This window comes from Equus asinus, chromosome 26, assembly GCF_041296235.1.
Source record: "Equus asinus isolate D_3611 breed Donkey chromosome 26, EquAss-T2T_v2, whole genome shotgun sequence".
Lineage (NCBI taxonomy): Eukaryota > Metazoa > Chordata > Mammalia > Perissodactyla > Equidae > Equus > Equus asinus.
The window spans coordinates 25,678,350-25,699,636 of record NC_091815.1 but is presented as its reverse complement, the minus strand read 5'-3'; the positions used below and the strand labels follow the sequence as shown (position 1 = coordinate 25,699,636).

At 46.3% G+C, this 21,287-nt stretch overlaps 1 protein-coding gene across 1 annotated transcript; it reads left to right on the top strand.

Moving 5' to 3' along the window:
- Positions 1-1,288: 1,288 nt before the first annotated feature.
- Positions 1,289-10,836, top strand: LOC106843310 (cytochrome P450 2A13). The gene is made up of 9 exons (XM_014860293.3): positions 1,289-1,535; positions 1,824-1,986; positions 2,844-2,993; positions 3,233-3,393; positions 4,598-4,774; positions 5,794-5,935; positions 6,385-6,572; positions 7,200-7,341; positions 7,894-10,836. Exons 1-9 carry the CDS (start codon positions 1,356-1,358, stop codon positions 8,073-8,075), a joined length of 1,485 nt encoding a protein of 494 aa, XP_014715779.1. The 5' UTR covers positions 1,289-1,355; the 3' UTR covers positions 8,076-10,836.
- Positions 10,837-21,287: the final 10,451 nt, after the last annotated feature.

Sequence of the window (21,287 nt, the reverse complement as noted above, 5' to 3'; positions counted from 1 at the left end):
GTAACCGTCCTTATTAGTAAGGAAGAATATAAAAGAGGGAAGGACAGCAAGGCCACTGATCTTTTATCTGCTCCCACCTTCAGCATCCCAGGGCCCACCTCTCTTCTAGACACTGGAGTTTACCCAAATCTCTCCTGCTATGGTTCCCTCAGGCTTCTAATAGCACCCCTGGCAAATCAGGAATCACCCCTAAAGGGAACCTCACATGCCCTCAAATACGAACTTCTCTTCCCAAATACTCCAGGAGGAATAAGAGTGCAGAGCAGGAGAGACAGGAGTCACGCAGGGGCCCCCTGCCCAGTCTCTGTTTTATGTCCTCAATATGCCTATATATAAAATGGGAAACATTAATAATAACAATAATAACAGAAATGATACAATCAACCTAGTGAGCTTCTCTAAGGATCTGGGAAGGGAGCCAGTGGAGCTCTCTGTAAATTGTAACCCTTGAGACAGTCGGGACTCCTCAATACCATACTGGTGGTTGTCATCACTATTTCACTATTTCATAAGTCCTGCCCAGTGCCTCTGCTTCTGAGATCATACTCCTCTCCTATTCTGTGGAACATTCCACTCAAATGTGGCTCTGAACTTCTACCTCTTACCTAACTAGAGATGGGCAGTTCTTTGATACCGATCCCAACTGTGCTTTGAAGTCTGAAGGAGGATTCTGGGCAGTAGGAGGTGGCAATGTGTCCAAAACAACCACGGGTGAATACCTGGGGTCAGGTGCTGACTCACTGATCCAGCTGCACTCTCTGTATACTTTCCCACCCAGGAACCCCACAGCCGCAGCTCGGGGTCCTTCCATACTTCAAGATCCTCAATTCCATCCACTGGAATCACTGCTCCTGAGACCTTTAAACATACATCCTTCCTCAGCAAAAGGCCCCCAAATCAACAGCTACAGATGCTGTCTCATTCCAATACCCTTAAATCCAGATCTTTGGATTCTTCTTTCCTGAGACCCCAAAACTCACACCTTTGGGTCCCTTCTCACTCTGAAACCCCAAATCAAAGCTCAGGGGCTGCCCCATGCAAATATTCCGAAACCTTCAGTTCTGGCATTTATCTACAGCTCCCCACCCCTGAAATCCACAGCCCTGGGGTGGTCCCTCTTGAGGGGCCACAAATTCAATCTTGCAGCCCAATCTCTGTTAATCTGCCCAGGAGACTCCCTCCTCTTTCCTTGCTGGCTGTGTCCCAAGTTAGGCAGGGAGCATGGTGTGGGGTGTAGCTAGGAGGTGAAACAAGACAATTACATAACCAAGATCAAAATCCACCCTTCTACCCCGGGTAGTATAAAGGCAAAACATCCCAGCCATCATCATCTGACCATCACTTTCAGTGCCACCATGCTGGCCTCAGGGCTGCTTCTGGTGGCTTTTCTGGCCTGCCTGACCTTAATGGTCTTGATGTCTGTCTGGCGGCAGGGGAAGTTCTTGGGGAAGCTGCCTCCTGGACCCACCCCATTGCCTTTCATTGGGAACTACCTGCAGCTGAACACAGAGCAGATGTACAACTCCCTCATGAAGGTGCCACCAGGAAGGGAGATGGGCAGAATGAGGAGCATGTAGCAGCCTGCTTAGTTTGGCTGGGGCCTTGTGGCAGGGGATTGACAAGGTTGGACTAGAGTCTTAGAAAATGGGAGTTTTGAAGGTTCAGCATCAGGGTCCTATCTAGGAAACACCAGATCATGGGATGTCCAGCTCCTCGACTGTCAGAACCTGTGGGGAAATTCATCCTGTTAGCTGAGGTCTGGGTACAGGGCCAGTTCAGAGTAGGAGCTGTTCCCTCTAACAACTCCCACCCACCGCCATCAGATCAGCAAGCGCTATGGGCCAGTGTTCACGGTTCACCTGGGGCCCCGGCGAATCGTGGTGCTATGTGGATACGAAGCTGTGAAGGAGGCTCTGTTGGACCAGGCTGAGGAATTCAGTGGACGAGGAGAGCAGGCCACCTTCGACTGGCTCTTCAAAGGCTATGGTGAGGGGTGACCCCTGGTAGAGGAATATGGGCAGGCTGACTTGGTGGCCTCAGTGGGGTCCCTAGCCTTCTTCTCTTGGCTCTCCCACCCACTCAGGCTGGGGCAGAGCCTTCTTTTGTCTTCTCTGCCCCATCCCCTCCCATTGATGCCTCTCCCTTTGTCTCTAAATCATCTTACAGTTTCTGTGTCTCTACTTCTTCCTACCTCTCTCTGCCCCATCTCCCTGTTCTCTGTCACTAGATGACTCTTCTTTCTCTGTATCTCTTAGAAGCTCTTGGGATTTCTGCTTTGGAACCCTGGTCCTCTGTCTCCATGTGTCTTTTATCTCTTTATCCTTCTTGGCTTCTGTGCTTCCCTATGTTTCTCTCTCTCTCTTCCTCAATCTTAGAATCTCACATTATTTCTGCTTCAAAATCGCCATGCTTCTGTCTCCAGTGAGAGTCTTTCATCTCTCCAGACTGTCTCTGTTTCTCTCTCCAAATTTTTCTCTCTTCTCTGTCTCAGTTTTAGAATCTTTCACATTTTATATCCACCTCTCAGATCTCTACATATCTCACTTCCTGTCCTTTCCTCCTCGCTCTTTATGTGTCTCTGTATCTGTTTCTCTGTGCATCTGTCTTGCCTCTCTCCTTCTGACTCTTTTATTTCAACTCAGTCTCTCTTTCTCTATTTCTCTGACTGAAATTTTCTCTCTCTCTTTTTCTGCTCTGTCTCTCTCTCTCAGAGTCTCTCCAGCTTTCTCCCACTCCCTCATTCTCTGCTCAGCTCCCTCAACTTCTCCGGGGCCCCTGGGGCTGGTCTGTGGACTGCCCCCACCCATCTCAGCACTCTCACCACTCCTACATTCCCTCCCTAGGTGTGGCATTCAGCAACGGCGAGCGTGCCAAACAGCTCAGACGCTTCTCCATCACTACACTGCGGGACTTCGGAGTGGGCAAGCGTGGCATTGAGGAACGCATTCAGGAGGAGGCACGCTTCCTCATCGAGGCCTTCCGGAGCACACGTGGTGAGCAGAGAACACTGGAGTCTGTGGGAAGCAGGAGAAAACTCCCAATAGGGATGTGCATTCTGGCCCCTGGAAGGGGACAAGGTTGGAGGAAAGCTTCAGGGCTCCCAGCTCTGAAGTCTGAAGCCAGAAGTTTGGCTCATCACTTCAGTCCCCCTGGAATTCTCAGACTGGCATCAGACCACCGAGGTGACTCTCCCTAAAATCCCTGTCTCTCTCCGATCCCACCTCACTCCCAGGTACCTTCATTGATCCCACCTTCTTCCTGAGCCGAGCTGTCTCCAATGTCATCAGCTCCATTGTCTTTGGGGATCGCTTTGACTATGAAGACAAAGAGTTCCTGTCACTGCTGCGTATGATGCTGGGAAGCTTCCAATTTACAGCTACGTCTACGGGGCAGGTAACCTGTGCCAGCTCGGCTCTACCAGATCCCTACCACAACATGCCAAGTGCTCCTCCACATGGAGACAGGTGTCCCAAACTCCCAATCTCCTCCAGACAGGGTCCCTTAAATCCAGCTGCCACTCTTGGGGCAACTGGACAGTTGCATCAGATTGGGGATAGGCACCCAATACCCAATCTCCACTGACACCTGGATGTCTCAACAGGTGCCCTGATTCTGTCCCCCTCCCCACCACCCAAAAGCAGAACGAGAGCCTGCAGGCAAGATTCCTGCTCTCAACCCAGTTCTCTCACCTGGGCAGGTGTTTCCATCCAAATTTACCTTGCTATCTCACAGGTGCTCCCTGTTAATATATTCTATCTTTCCATCTGATTTTCTCAACATCTGGAGTAGTGACCATTTCAGCCCACCCTCTAACTACCTGAACACCTGGTGCTGCAAAATGAAGCCCACCAAAATCATTTGATATCTACACATGTCCAAACTAGTCCACTGGAATATCTAGACAAATGTCCCCTACCCAGCTCACTAAAATATCTGAACATCTAGACAGGTACCCCAACCAAGACCCCTAAACACTTAAACGTGTGGATAGATTGTTCCACAAACACCCAAATAAATGTCCCTCAACCCAGTCCACTCAAACATCTACAGAAGCGCCCCTTATTGGGCAATTTGAATATCTGAAAACCTGAACAGATATCTCCCCCACTTTAACACCTGCACTTCAGCACAACTTTACTACCTGAACACCTGTACAGAAGCCTCCAATCCAGGTCTCCAAAATATCTGCACTGTTGTCTCCTACCGAGCCCACCTGAATGTCTAAACACCTAGACAACTGACCGCCCACACCAGTGCCACCTGAATAGGTAAACACTTGGACAGGTGTCTCCCAACCCAACCTAACCTGAATATTTGAAAATCTAGATCTGTGCTCCCATCCAGACCCATCTGAATATCTGAACCCTGGATATGTGTCTCAATCCATCTCACCTAAATTCTTAGACAGGAATGCTCACACTTACCTCATGTGAAAACTTAGATATCTATTCCCATCCAGCCCCATCTAAATACCTCAACACCTGGGCAGGTGCGATTAACTCAGTGCCTTCCTGGCCCTGAGACAGGTCCCACTGCCATCGAGTCCTGCCCACTGACAGCAGTCCTTCCCTTTCCTTCCTCTGTCCCCCACTCTTAGCTCTATGAGATGTTCTACTCAGTGATGAAACACCTGCCAGGGCCACAGCAACAGGCCTTTAAGGAGCTGCAGGGCCTGGAGGACTTCATAGCCAAGAAGGTGGAGCAGAACCAACGCACCCTGGATCCCAACTCCCCGCGCAACTTCATCGACTCCTTCCTCATCCGCATGCAGGAGGTACACCCAGCAGCCAGGCGGGCAGGTCCAAAGCCAGAGAGAGGGAAATCAGGCTGAGGGTGGAGGAGAATTGAGGCCCATTCAAATGAGTCCCCTATCAAAATAATCCTCACAATCCCAGTTATAATTAGCCACCACTCTTCCATCTACTGAGTCCTTGCCCAGGGCAGGTATTGTGCATGCAAATCATAACAACAAGCACTTTCATAACACTACAGTGTTCCAGGCACTATGTTAAATGCTTTATGGTATTTGCCTATTTAGCACTCAGAAAAACTCTTGAAAGGGATTCTATTATGACCTCAGTTTTACAACCGAGAAAACTGAGGCCCAGGAAATATAAGTGGCCTGCTTGATGTCACATAGCAAGGAAGCAGTAGACCCTAGGTTTTAGCCACCATGCTCTTACCTTTTGTTCCCTGGTTGTCAGATGTACCTGTGTGGACAGGAAACCTGGCTTTACCATGAGACAGTGGGGGGAAGGGGGTCCCCTCCCCCATCTGGAGGTCAATCTCCCTTCTGTGAAGAAAGTAGAGGAGGCTTTATGGAGTCTGAAGGCCAAGGTGAAAGGAGCAAGGGAGAAATTCCTCTATAGTAAGCTTCAAGATTTTTAGTGAAGGAAATAGGATGCTGGTGCCTAAAATTCTGTGTCTGTGTCTCAGAAAATTAGTCTCTCTTTAACCCTCTCTGACTCATTCTATCACTCCATCTCCATCCCTCTTTCTCACTCAGTGTCTCTCCCTATGCCTCTCTTTCCAAATATTTTCTGCCATAAAGGAGTGATCACTAAACTGATAATCAAATGGCAGATAGTCAGCTGGCAAAGAATGTGAGAAGAGCATTTGAGGCGGAGCCAGCAGCTGTGGCAAAGCCTTGAGGACTGGAGAGAGCCTGAGAACTAGGGTCCCTCTTCCCACCTTTGGTCTGGATTTAAGAGAAGTGGGTTCAAAAGAAAAACCCCAGAAGGGCCCTGAGACCATGGAGGAGTGAGCTCATCCTGAAGCCCTCTCTCACTGCAGGAGCAGAAGAACCCCAACACAGAGTTCTACTTGAAGAACCTGGTGCTGACCACGTTGAATGTCTTCTTTGCTGGCACAGAGACAGTCAGCACAACACTACGCTATGGCTTCCTGCTGCTCATGAAGCACCCAGATGTGGAGGGTAAGACTAGAAGGGGCAGGGAAGTGGGGTTCACAGATCCTCAAAAATCCTGTAGGCCCACTGCAATGTCCCCAACTCTCTCAGATCCCTGGACTCTCAGACATACCCTACTATCCAGAGACTGGGTGATATTCAGCTGATAAGCAGCTGCCAAGTTTCACCAGCTGTTAAAATATTAAAAATATCTGAATTGGTAAAATACCTCCTATGCTAATCCCACCAAGTGCCACTGCCTTTCCAGAACAGCCTCCAATACCCCTCCCTTGGGTTTCCTCTATGATTCTGGCATGACCAGTTGAACAGGACACTAAGCCAACAATGCATTTGGCAGACATGTTTCGAAAGGTCTACATCCATGTCTCACATGGACATACTGTTGTTCACATTTCGACTATCATCCCTTCCCTGAGACCTCTAGATACCTAAACACATTCTCCTCCTCCCCCAAGCCAAGGTCCATGAGGAGGTTGACCGGGTGATTGGCAAGAACCGTCAGCCCAAGTTTGAGGACCGGGCCAAAATGCCCTACACAGAGGCGGTGATTCACGAGATCCAAAGATTTGGAGACATGATCCCAATGGGCGTGGCCCGCAGAGTCACCAAGGACACCAAATTTCGAGACTTTCTCCTCCCAAAGGTGCAGCCCTGCCCCCCGTAGGGGGACCTCCAACCTGACCCCTCTGACTCAGCACCCCATTGCTCTTAGAAGCTTCTTAGCCCCTGTCCCACTCCCTCAATCAAAGACTCCCAACTACCATGTCCCTTCAACCTTCCCACTCAGAGACTCCTGAATCCCATATCTCTCCTAAATCTCTTGCCTCCAGGAATATGAACCCCATGTCCCCCAAACTTCCTTTCTCAGGAAACATGAACACCATGTCCCCCAGACTCCTGCTTTGAGAGACATGAACTGTTTGTCCTCCAAATCTTCTGCCCCAAGAGACACGGAATTCATATTCCTCAAACTTCCCCTCTCAGGGAAGAAACTTCCTGTCCTCCAAACTTCCTGTCTCAGAGAACATGAACCCCCATGTCCCCCAAACCTTCTACCTCGGGAAACACAGACCCCATGTCACATAAACTTCTTATCTCAGAGACATGAATCTCAAGTCTCTCAAAGTTCATCCCCCAGAGGAACCCCACTCCCATGCATCCCATTCCTCTTTACCTAGGGCACCCAAATTCTCCATCCAACCCACATGCACTTTCAGCACATCCATCCCCAATTACACCTCATCAAATCCTCTTCCTTCCTCCCTAACAGGGCACTGAAGTGTTCCCTATGCTGGGCTCTGTCCTGAGAGACCCCAGGTTCTTCTCCAATCCCCACGATTTCAACCCCCAGCACTTCCTGGATGAGAAGGGGCAGTTTAAGAAGAGTGATGGGTTCGTGCCCTTCTCCATTGGTAAGAGACCACTATCTGCTGCCAAGCCACCACTCACACCCACAGGGTCCTCCTTCATCCCAGCTCCTCTCTCTGAGGTGTAGCTTGGTATCTTTCCCAGCTTGGAATTCTCTCTTAGAATCTACCCTGGATCCAAAAAGCTGCAACCCCCAAGCAACCAAGGACCTGGGCCCACACAAAAAGAATTGGGTGATCATATTACTTTCAGAGATGGAAAAATCAAGGCCCAGAGTGAGTCAGAGATTTGTCCAAGGTCACTTAAATTCTTCGGATTGGTAGGAGGGAGATGACAACACAGCAGCCATATTTGAGTTTGTATTTGCAGGAAAGGGGCATCTAAATTTCCCATTGCTACAGTCTAGTATGGCTCACCCTCATCTCATGTACTGTGGAAATGGATGCTCAGAGAGGATTAGAGCCTTCTTGGAAAATTTCTCAGGCCACAATATTCCAACCCCTCCTCCCTGGGAGAATGCAGCTGGGGGTTGGTAGTTGGGCAAGGCAGTGGTGAGAGTTGTCCTCATCTCTGCCCCTCCTATCTTGTCTCTTCAGGAAAGCGGTACTGTTTTGGAGAAGGCCTGGCTAGGATGGAGCTCTTTCTATTCCTCACTACCATCATGCAGAACTTCCACTTCAAATCCCTGCAATCACCTCAAGACATCGACGTGTCCCCCAAACATGTGGGCTTTGCCACTATCCCACGAAACTACACCATGAGCTTCCAGCCCCGCTAGACAGGCACTGTGCCAGGGCAGGGCTAGAGGGAGGAGCAAATGGGGGAGAGAGAGCCTGGGTGGGGCTAGCTGGAGAGTGTGGCCAGTGGGAGGGACGGGGCTAGCAGGAGTGGCGGGGCTGAGGATAGGGGGTGGGCTGAGGGGAATTTAGGGCAGCAAGGTGGAATGGAGAGGACAAATAAACAGAACGGGCTCTGTCTGTTCTCCTTGATACAGATAGCTCCTTCAGAGCTGGGATGAGAGGAAGGGACACCTTACACTAAACTGTGAAGAAGAACAGCTATTATTTATTGAGAAAGTGCTCTGCATCAGCTCTATGCTAAAAGCGTTACACACTCACCTCACTTGATGCTCACAACCTATGAGACAGGGAACAGTGTTCATGCCCATTTTACAGGTGACACAGCTGAGGCTCAGGGAGATTAAGTCTCTGTCCTGGGTCCTACAGAACACAGTAAGTGTTCAGCTAGTACTTGACATATCTGTGCATAGATGGCTCTACTTGTCCCACAGTCCATTGGCTAGATTCTCAAAAGGCACCTCCTCCTCAAGTGAAAAACAACTTAGCATATTACTACACAACCTGAACAGCTCTGCCCAGGGGATTTTTCCAGAGCCCTGACAGACAGCTGACCTTCCTTCACTACACACTTGCCCATACTCTTGCCTATTTGTGCACACTTTGGATGCCAGGACATACTTCGTGCCACCCACCAGAGAAGGCCATTGTGTCCAATTAGTGTCAGACCTAGGGACAGGAGTCAGACCTTTTAATGAAATGGGTGGGGGAGAGAAACACTTTCAGAGAATGACAGAATTTTGGTCATAGCACAGCCATGTACATGTGTTTGTGTGCGTGCATGTGTGTATGCAAATATGATTATATGTTCTCCTGAGTGTATGCATGAACTCGTATTTCCTATGAGTTTATGAAGACAGGATTCTCTCAAATGGATCTGAGGTCTGCAGTAAAACTGAGTTAAGAGTCTCAGAATCACCTGCCTACTCTTAAATAAGTTAGCATAATTTCCCTTAGAAGCGGCATCCTTCAACAGCTCATAATCTGAACATTCATGTACATCAGTTAGATCCAGCTTTAGATGTAGCCATAGATCTAAATGCTACATAGACCCTGCCCCACAAAACTGGCCACACTTGAAGGACGACAGACTGTGATCAAGTGAAGAGAAAACTGATCTTCTGAATTCTGTACATTTCACAACTGACTATGATTCTCAAGTTTCTCAATTTCCATTATCTATGTTTTGCAACTTGAGTTCCATGAATTGGCTGCTTTCTGCTCATTGAAGGAGGATAAGTATGGATTCTTAGAGTCATTTTCATTATTATAAACACGTTAACAATCAAGTGTCAAAATCAAACCTCATCCATCTATATGCATGTCACCTTAAAAGGCTTCTAGAAATCTCAACCGGGGGAATTTTAGAATTGTGATATAACAAAACTGTCAAATCTTGGAACTGCAAGTCCACAATTAATAATCTTGGAATCTCAGACTCCCAAAACTTGAGATTCAGAGTATTTGAACCACTGATGCTCGGAACTCTTGATGCTCAGGATTTTAGCATCAGAGTTTCCCCTGCACACATCTTTGGAAACTGCATTCCGAGCCCCTCTGGCAGCAAATGTCCATTCTCCAAGCTGGATGATCCTTCTGAGAAAAGTCAAGAGAGGAGAGCAATTGGAGCTAGCTGTGCTCTGCCAATGAGGTCCATTTCCATGAGAAGATAGAATGGCTAGCAGGTCTTTGCCTTGCAAAGGAGAGGGGAGGGGAAAAGGAGAACAAGTATGAATCCCCAAAATCCTGAAACTTACACCTGGAAAGGAGAAAGCAGGAGTCCATCAAGGCATTACCAAAGGTGCTGAGAGAAGTCACATTCTAGCCACCAATGCCTGGGTCACAATTGTCCAGAGAGGACACTCTCAGCTTTGGTGCTCTGGAAGGGTCAACGGCCTAACCAGCAGAGATAGTTCTGGGGTGGAGGTAGGTACAGGAACCCTAGATTCTGGTCCAGGCTCTGCTATTAATTCCTTGGGCCTTCTTGGGCTTCTCTCTGGCCTCACATTCTCACCTGCCTCCTTCCTCACAGGATTATGTGTAGGTCAAAACATAGCTCAGTGCTGAAGAGCTTTAAAAACTCAGTGGCTGCAGGACTGGGAGGATGGGAGAGTGATGTTGCTGGGTAGCTCGTTCTTCACCCCCTCTTCGGTGAAACCAAGAATCCCTAGAGTTAAAACACACACTCTCTCACACACACACATTCACACACACACACACAGACACACACACCTGTTCTTGCCATACAACAGCAAGTAGAATGGGCTGAGTGCCTGCTATGTGCCAGGCTCTTGTACTGAGCCCCTTGTTCTAGTTTCCCAGCATGACTGTATCAAAGTACCACAACTGGGATGCTTAAAACAACAGAAATGGATCACCTTGCTGTTCTGGAAGCTAAAAGTCCAAAAATCAAGGTGTCAGCAGCTCCCTCTGAAACCTGTAGGGTGATCCTTCCTTGCCTCTTCTTAGCTTCTGGTGGTTCGCTGGCAATCTTTGGAGCTCCTTGGCTTGCAGCTGCATAACTCCAAACTCTGCCTTTGTCACCACATGGCGCTCCCCCTGTGTGTTTCTGTCTTCTCATGGCTGTCTTCTTAGAAGAACACAAGTCATACTTTGTTTATATGAAATTCTGGAAAAGGCCAAAATATTGTGTGGAAATTAATAAATGAAATCTTAACTAAATTGGAGTCAGGAAGACCTGTAGAGGGAGTTCTCATCCACATCACACATTGTGAATTACACCAAAGTGGAAGAGGCGAGCTTGCACCTTGGACCGGGAGAAAAACTACTTTACTACTGATGGAAGATTTCTCACCTACCTTGCAGCAGCCCAGCCAGTGAAAAGCTCTTGCTGCCCTGAAATCTTACTTTCCCCCATGGACTTTCCTAGAACAGCCCATTCCTCCTACTCCCCTTTTTCTCTATAAAGACAGCTCCCCTCCTTTGTCCGCTGGATTTGCCTATGGTTTGCCACAGCATGCACATCCTGGATTGCACTTCTTTGGGCTGTTCCTGAATAAACTCATCTTGAGGGTAAAATAGGCAAACTTGGTTTTTAGGTTGACAACTGATACAGAGACTAGATCCATGGTTGTCAGGAGTTAGAGGAGAGGGAAGGATCTGAATACAAAGGACAGCAGAAGATAACTCTTTGGGGTGTTGAAATTATTCAGTATCCTGTCTGTGGTGGTGGTTATAAGAACCTACGCATTTGTAAAACCTCATTGTAAAAAGTGAATTTTACTGTGTTTAAAAATAGGGGTTGTTTTATACAAAAAGAGTAACTAGGATGTTTTTTAAAAAGAATGAGCCAAATATATAGGCAGATTTATGAAAAAAAATTCTAGCTTTAGATGATTTAAAATTTCATGCTACTTTCAAGAGTCATGTGGCATTTCGTAATCCTATCCATAAAGCCTTAATCATGGAGCCTCATGAAACTCTGAGAAAACAGACACTGGAAATTGAAAGGGCTTTCTCCGTCTCCTTACAGAAAAAGCCCACATCTATAGAGCTTATGGAAACCAAAGGCTAGTCTTTGATACAATGCCATGTTAAGTGTCTGTTGAAAAAGGTTTTGCCTTCCAAAGGATTAAAAATTGTGCTGGACAAAATGCATAAGGAAATATCATCAAAATCCAAATTGAGGTCTGGAAAATTTCCAAAATAACTATTCTATGCTATTCAAAATGTCAAGGTCAAGAAAGACAAAAGCTGAGACTCTATTCCAGATTAAGAAAGACCGAAGACACAACAACTAAATGTAATGCACGATCACAGATTGGATCCTGAACTGGGGGAAAGGGACAATTGCTACAAAAGACATTATCAGGACAATTGATGAGCATTTAATATAGACTGTGGATTTGATAATAGTATGGCATCAATGTTAAAATCTCTGATTTTGATAATTGTTCTGTGGTTATGTAAGAAAATATCTCATGTATATACACATATATATAGAGAGAGAAAGCATGCACACTCGGGGGAAAAGCTATAACCACAAAAGAGCAATCTTTAGGAAGTAAAAAAAGAGGGAGAGAAGGGGAAAAGCAGCCTTTAGGTGGCCTGAGAATGTTCACAGTCCTAAAAGTGGACTGTTCTCCAGGGCCCTTAAACACCTCTGCTCTTGCTGCCCAGGCCTCTGTTGCAACAAAATTTCTTGATCCCCGGGGTTATAATGGAAAACATCCATCGAACCCCTATGGCACAGTGAAGGGGTTCATTCAAACTTGATTTAGGCCTTATAAAGAGTTAGGGGATGCCCCTAACCCTGACAATATTGATTTGAGGCTCTCTGGAGTAACAAATTTACATATATGAACAGAATAGAGATGATCACCCTCTCCCCTGAAGTGTATTCAGTGATCGAAAAAGAAAGGGAGAAGAAGAGAAAGACGGGTAAAGGGAGGGAAGGAGGGAAGCAGAGAAACAGAGACCGACCAGAATAAAGAGGGTGGAAACAAAAGGAAAAAAATGAAAAAAAAAAAAACTCCCCAGTGTGACTCAATTAGAAATCCAAAATTTACTGAAAGAACTTTTATAGCCAAAAGATAAAAGGGACCGGTTAGCTTTTATGCCTCTATGACACAGGTTCTGAATTAGCTTAAATGTGCTGAAATGTATCAATTGGCAAGTTTTCATGAACTTAATCAATACAGAGCTCAAATTACAGTTATACCTGGGGGTCCTACTACTTTTAAATAAGGTACATGCCATAATCTTAAGGGAGTTACTGAACATAAAGTAGAAGGCAAACAGGTATGCCCGTATTAGCCATTAGAAGTATTGCCTTACCTAAATTCCCCATGGCCCTAGCACCCATTACCCTAAAATATCCCATTGTGGGCTTGAGTACTCTGACATAACAATACCTATACACCAACAAACTGGATAACCTAGAAGAAATGGGTAAATTACCTGAAACAAAAAACCAAGAATGAATCATGAAGAAATAGAAAATATGAACAGACCTGTATCTAGTAAGGAGATTTAATTAGTAATCAAAAACCTGCCAACAAAGAAAAGCTGAGGATCAAATTTCTTCTCCAGTGAATTCTACCAAATATTTAAAGAATTAGTGCCAATCCTTCTGAAATGCTTCCAAAAAGTTGAAAAGGAAGGAACACTTTCAAACTCACTTGACAAGGCCAGAATTACTCTCATGCCTAAGCCAGATAAGGACACCACAAAAAAAGGAATCTACAGGCCAATATCCCTGATGCACACAGATGCAAAAATCCTCAACAAATACTAGCCAACTGAATTCAACAGCACATTAAAAGGGTCATACACAATGAACAAATGCTGTATGACTTACTTTCTCAGGCTTGCTCCTCTTTCCGGTCTGGCCATTGCTTGTTGGCCCGGCAGTCAAGCACATTGTAAGAAATATCCTGGGTGTGCATGTGGAGAATCTGTACAAATCCCTTAAGGAGGTGAGGGGGAAGCCAGGTATGAGGGAGGAGAAATGTGGGCACCTGCTTTTCTTCAATTTTCTCCAAACTGACAGTCAGGATAGCAAGGTGAGAGTAAGTGAGGAACTCAGGGGTGGAGGTTCTGGTCTCAGATAGAAAGATGATGGAGAGAAGATGCAATGGGTATGTTTTGGAAACTTTGATCTTAGTCCACCTCTACCACCGATGCTTTATGTGGAAACTCACAGATCAAAAAATAGACAAAATCTCTGACCTTATGGAGCTTACATTCTAGTGTATTGAGGAGTCTATAATTCTAAAGTTTCATGATTCTAAGATCTATTGGATCTAAGGGTAAATGTTTCCATGATTCTGTCTGTTACCCAAAAAAATACTGATGACGTGAGTCTACTATTCTGTGATTCACCAACTCTCTCCCTCATGATGTCTACTTCAAGTATCCCAGGGACCACGAGGAAGAGAAGGACAATCTAAATGAGAGCTGTCCCCTTGAATCTCCTGTTCCTGTATCTCCCAGCACCTATTGAACAGCTTAGAGGCACCAACCACAGTCAGGTGGGGATGTGATAAAGATGTAGAAACGTGGAAAGATGGAGACAGAGGAAAGGTAGGAGAGAGACACACACACACAGGGAAAAGGATACAGAGGGAGAGAAGGACAGAGAGAGAGGTAGCAACAGGGATAGAGAGAAAGACAGATGGGCAGAGAGGCCTTTCTTAATATGCTCTGTTCAATGTCTCTCTGAGTTTAAGGTATGTCTGTCTCTTTTTCTCTCCCTGTCTCTGCCTCTCTATCTCTGTGTAAGTCACTCTCTGTCTACCTCTTTCTGCCTCTATGTCTCAACTTCTCTATCTCTTCCTTTATGTCTCTCTGGCTCCATCTTTGTGTCTCTGCCTATCTCTTTCTTAATGTGTCTCTTTCTATCACTATGTCTTTCTTCCTCTGCCACTCTTTCTCTCTTCTTCCCATCCATGTTCCCTCCCTTTCTCTCTCAAGTCTGATTCCCTCTCTCTATTTGGCTCTACTTCTTTTCCTCTCCTCAGCTTCCCCAGTATCTGGGATCTAAGGAAAACTGAAGGTCAGCTTTGGTCCTGTCTCTTTGACGTTTGACTTTTTTTTCTGCCCGAGTTACTTTGTATGGCAGTGCTGGTTGTGCACTGCACCACTTGTACAAGCTTCATTCACTTAGACTGTAATGTGCATAGCTTACCCTGGAGTGTTGCAAGCAAGTATCCCAGTTTGTGGTGGTGTGTGCTCTTCATGTACACTGGCAAGATATATTTTATACAATAGCAACTGTCATTTGGCCCTGCTCTGTGTCAATGTGGTATTTGGAGTCTATCATATGTAATTGTAAGAGAGATTATGAGAATGATGGTAAGACGATGATGATACTTTTGAACACTCACCATGTGTCCTGTGCTAACCACATCAGTTCATTTAAGCCTCACAACTATCCGTTTTGCAGATAAAGAAGCAGAAGCACAAAGAGACCAAATAACCATCTTGAAGTCATAATGCCACTTGTCGTAGGAATCAGGATCCAAACCTAAGTTGTCCTGGCACTAGAGTTTACATTTAACCAATGCAGTACACATCTAGGACATTATCTCCACTACAACACCTGTTAAGACTTGAGTGATTACTGCATATCAGACACCATGCTAAACAATTGACAGGTATTGCATCATTTCATTCTCACAGTGACTGCATTGGGCAGGAACCATTACAGAGAAGCACACTGAGGTCCAGGGAACTTCAGTCACAGAGTCCTAAGGTCACACAGCCAGGAAGTGTTGGAGCTAGGATTCAAAGCCAAGTCAACATTGATGTTCATCCACACCTTAGTCTGTGCTGATATGAAGACAAGAGTTATGAAATCATTCAAATAGCATTACTGAATTTCTGCTTTTGGTCAAGATGGAGTAACAGAGACTAGGTTTTACCTCCATTTGAAATAACTAAAACAACGAGCAAAATGTATGAAATATTGGGAACCCAAGGGTAGCCAAAGAGGTGGTCTGAGTTGAGGAAACAGAGCTTGGGGTTTAGGAAGGCCAAGCTCTCTAGACTTTTCAGAGAAGCCAATTAGTGAGGGGAGAGCTGTGAAGACTGAGACCCCCAAACACCTGCAGAGGCTCTGTTGATGTCCAGCTGCTCAGCACATGTGTATGAGGAACTACTTGAGGTCAGGGAAAGAATCATCCAAAAGAAGCAGAAGGAGCAATCCTCATAGCTCACTCAGACTGGAGAGAGTTCCTGTTTCCTCCATCCAGGTGGAAAATATTATACTATGCAACATTAAGTACAGCACTCGGAAGGGTATTGCTTCAGTAGTTGTCCAAAATTATCCCTAGATTACAAGATACTCTAATTCCTTCTAACAAAGCCTAAAGTAAGCCTCAAAAAGAAAGTATCATTTCCACATAATTTAGCTCCATCCCATTTTAGGGCTCAAGACTATGTATAGAAATAAAAGCATATCCCATACACAACAATGTCTGGCATTGAATCAAAAATTACCAAACATTTAAGGAGACAGGAAAATATGACTGAATTAGTTATCATTGTGTAGCACATTACACCAAAACTAACCATCTTAAAATTTTAAAAAATTACTATCTCACAGTTCCTCAGAGTCAGGAATGCGGGAGCATTCACTGGATAGTTCTGGATCAGAGCCTTCTATTAGGATACAGTCAAGGGCTTGGCCAGTGCTTCAGGTCAGCTGAAAGTTTGACCAGGATTTGAAGATCTGCTCCAACCCCAATCATCTGGTTGATAGCAGCAGCCTTCAGTTCCAAAGCACAAGGACTTCTCCATAGAGCTGCTCACAATGTCATCAGTCATGGCCTATGGTATTGTACTGCATGGTTAAACAGAGTCCTATAGCTGGGGACTGAGTTGTATTCATTGTGTACCTGTGAGTTGCTTACAGAGTTTCCAAGTGTTCTGTTTCTGAATACCATTTGTGTGTCATCCGTTCTGTCCTATTGCCTTGATTCATTGTGTCATAATGCCAGTGGTAATGAGTCTTGTACTGTTTGTTTTCTTGCTGTGTGTAATTTTGGTGCTGCATGTTACACTGCAATTTGCCACTTTTTTGTGCCTTGTGTTCCAGAATATTCTACCACATGCTGTTATTATGCAGCTATGTTTTTTGTACGGTGCCGCCATGTCTTATGGAGTATTCTGGGCTTCCCTATGGTTACTCTTATTATTGAATTTTACTGTGTGTTATAATACACAGTTGTTGTATTTGCTGTGTGTTTGCTTGCCATGTGTTTTAGATGTTTTCTGAGAACTGCAAGGTTACTATATATTTTGAATTTTTGTTGGGCTGTATGTTGTGTAGCTATGTGCATGTTCTGTGCACCAATTATATTTCTGTAGACTAGTTGTCTGTCATTTGAACTAGTTTTTCAGCTTCAAAAACTCTGTTGTGTTTCTGTGTTAGGTTCAGGAATATTGGGGTTTCTGGGTGGTGGGGCAACCAGAACAGTGTCCTCACCCTCCTTATCTCTCACTCATAGGCCAGATCTTCACCCCACTTTGGTGCTGAGACATTCTCTGTGCAACATCTTCTGCTCCGTGCTGTTTGGCAGCCACTTTGACCATGAGGATGAGCATCTGGTGATCATCACTCAGCTCCTCCAAGACAACTTCCAGATCATTAACAGCCACTGGGGCAAAGTTGGCCATCTGCTGAATGTCCAGAATCAGTTGGGCAGCTTTGAGAACTGGGGGGATAAAATGATTGGGTTAGAGGGTAGGGCAATAAAGATTGGGGAACAGAGAGTTTGGGGTGATGGCGAGGGCAGCAAGGATCAGAGGATACTATTATAGGGAGAGTTCTGGCATGCGGTGGCAAAGATTATCCCACAGGGCTGTGATTGGAGACACCTCACTGACCACTTCATGCACTTCACTTCTAACCTCCTGACCTATTCCATCCATTCCTCACCTGACACTCCAACACCTTTCATGTCTCACTTCTCCACTATCCCCTCCCCCGCTGGTTTCTATCTGACCTCACCCTTCTATTTTGATTCCATATGTTCCCACCTGCCCCTCCTGACCCTACCCTACCCCTAGACACACAACCTCTTCCCAAGGATCCTAGACTGGCTGCCTGGGACACACCAATGTCCCTTCCACAAGTTGGAGTGCCTGAAGGATCTTGTCACCCATGGCATTTGTGAACATCAGGCCTCCTTGAACCCAAGTTCTCCCCAGGACTTCCTTGACTGCTCCCTTGCCAAGACGGCACAAATACAAACTGCCTGGAAGTCCCATGTCTGTTCTGACATGGAGCCTGTCTGCTGGTGCAGCCCCAAGAGAAAACCAGGAAACCCAACAATGGATTGGACAAGCTTAGTGTACAGGATGGGATGTTCTGAGATGCTCCTCCCCACCACACCTCAGGGGGAGACCAAATTTTTCCAGGGTGTTTTGTCTGGAAAAATTAGCCAACCTCATCCTCCTCCTGGCTCATCAATTAACACTTATTAAGAAGTGATTAATGAACCCTCCAAGATTTTACTTTCACGCCTTGAGGTAAGATGTGTCAGGTCCTCCCACTTCGTATCCCCCAATCCCCCAAGGGGCGGAAACTTTCCCAAGGAAAGTTTAGACCAGGCGGATACTGGCACCCAGGAACAGGTGTGCGAATCTAGTGGGGTAATGTTGTGGATGCTTGAGCCCCAGACTGTTGCCACATACACCCTACCCCTAGGAACATAAGGAACCACTGATCCCCTTCAACTTGGAGATCTTGGTGATCACTATGCACTATCTGCCTTTTCCAGCATAGAACCCTTGGACGTCATGCACCTTCACTCCTTCCTTGCCCTGCTAAAATATCCGAAAATGTAAGTTGTGTCCCCTGAGTCTGCCCAGGAGCCCTACCAATGCAACCCAGTGCTCAAATCCCACACTGCACACAAAGCCAGTTCCAAGCCTCCCACCAAGAGAGCCTTCCCAACTCTACATGCACACACACACACACACACACACATCTCCTAGAATTGTATTCTCTCAATTCTTCAAGGGCCTTAATTTCATTTCTAGTCTCTCTCACACACCCTCTCACCACTCTCCAGACTTGCCTGAACTGTAAATTCTACCCACACCCACAATGGGTACCTGACTCAAACTTCCTTGCCCAGAAGCTTCACCCATGTACTCAGTTCTAGTCTCCAAAAATTCAGCCATATCTCCCAGTCTCTCTGACCTGCACACCCACACTCCCTAACAACAACCCTGATCACTCAGTGCCGTGAGCCAACCAAATAATTTTCCACTACCACCCTCTGTGAACCCATCAACCCAGTTGGCATCCTCCCTTCCCTCCCAATCTTCCACAAATTCCAACAAGTTCCTATGGGCCCACTTCTTACTTAGCAAAATGAGAGTAGATTCCCCCTGGCCACCCCACAGAGAGGCCCAGCCTCAGTAATCTCACCTCGCATCTCCAACACTCCCTCCCTATGGCCCGCATGCAGGAGGAGATCAACTACACGGCAGGGCACATATTGCTGCTGGTGCTGGAGGACCACAAGGCCATGCTTTATACAGACTCCATAATCTTTGAGGGGCAGTGCTTTGCAGGCGTCATTACTTTGAACTTTCCATGCTGCCTCCCCAGTACTATGGTATTCTGTGGCTTCCTGCTGCCCAATGTGTGTCACCAACCAGTCTCCACCTAGGAATCTGGCAACCTACACTTAGGCCCTGGTACTCTTGTTGGGGGCAGTTGGGGCCTTGGCAATGGGCACCCTGAGCCACAGAAACAGACATCCAAGGTCCTTGTATCCAGAACCAGACCTCTTCCCCAGGATTTCCTCCTGTTCCCAGCGATGGAACCTATTCTGGACATCCCACCCCTTCACAAGTCTAGGTTCCCCATCCCAGGACTCCTATCCAAAACCTGGGACTCGTGGGATTACCCACAGTGTTCTCAGATTCTACTCCCCTTTCCCATAACACCAAGACAGGTGTCCCAGATGCCCTTCCTCAGGAGAAGGAGCCCTGGCCCATACCTCAGACCCCTATCCACACATCTCAGCCTGAGACCTATAGATAGCACTCAGGGCTTCACACATTAACTTCCCCAACACTCTAAATTTCAAGTTCCCAAGGCCTCCAGCCCTGGAGAATGTGAGTTTTGCTTCCAGGACCCATGCTCAGCCCCCCATACCATCGATTTCCACCTCCTCCACAGGGTGTGAATGTTATCACTCTCCTCAGCACAGTCCACCAGGACCCAAGTCAGTTCATCATGCCCCAGGAGTTCAACACTGAGCACTTTCTGGATGCCAATCAGTCCTTCAAAAAGAGCCCTGCCTTCATGCCCTTCTCTCCTGGTGAGTAGAGTGAGGGTGGGAATATCCAGAGTCCTATTCTCCTACCTACATCCTCCAGCCCTGATTACACTCACTGCCTTCATTCTAGCTTTGGAAACACAGAAAGCCCAATGCAGTATCTGCTTTGTGTGCTCAGAGACACACCCAACTATGTCCAATTCTGTAGCTAGAGGCAGAGAGTGATGAAAACCTCTAAGGTGGATACTTCAATATCAAAGCTGTCATTTGGTACAATGGAAGTGGTTCAAGTTTTTCTTACGTTAGTCTACTATCTTGATGGAAAAAATATTGATGTTTACATAGTAGGAAAATCGAATAATTTTAAGAGGTAATAGTTATGATATTTTCAAACCTTGTGTACCCAGCACATATGAGAAAGACTACAGAATTGGTTAATAACATGGACACAGAAACCAGATCTCTGGGATCTACATCTTGGCTCTGTCATTACTAGCTGTGTGGCCTTGAGCAAGTTACTTAACCTCTCATCCCATCTACCCTGTCAACTCATCCTCTATCCCTACTCCAGCTAGTCAGACATGCCTGGGCAAGTCACCAGCATGCATGGTGCTCTTTCTCTACCTCACGACCATCCCTGCAGAGCTTCTCACTGCAGCCACTGGGGTGCCTGAAGACATTGACCTGACCCCAACTAGCCCTGGCCCTAACAAGCTGCCAGGGTCCTTCCAGATGCGCCTGTGCAAGCACTGAGACCCATTGCTCACATTGGCTACCAGTGCTTCTCTTCATCATACTCTTCCTGTTGCATTATTCTTGCCATCAAACCTCCCACCCTATCCCAAATCAGTCTTCCACTTGTTCTAAATCTCATCCTTCCATGGGTACCTGCCAATCCAGAGTCAACAAAAGACATGAGGGAGGCGAAGTCTATGCTTCTATTTTAGTCAACTACAGACCCTGAAACTTGTCCATGTCTCATCTTTCTCTGGATTTTTTGTTTGGTTTCTTATTGAGGTTATCTTGGAAATAAATCCAACATGGTCTACTGGATTTAAGGGAGGAGAATGGTCCCTTGGGAAAGGGAGAGGGAGGACACCTCTACCAGTTCTGGCTGCAAGGAGGGAGCTGGAACAGAGTGGAAATCCTGCTCTCACCTCAGGGAAACTGCAGTGTTGGAATCAAAGTTTCTGAGGGCAGGCGGGAAGGTAAAGATTGTAAAGGACTAAAGACAGAGGGAAGAGAAAGAAGAACCAAGACAGAAGGGGAAAATGACAACAACCCAAAGAGATACCAGTTGAGAAAGCAAAACTGGGAGAGTAACAGAAGGATGGACAGAGAAGGAGGCAAAAAGAAGTGAGAAACACAGAG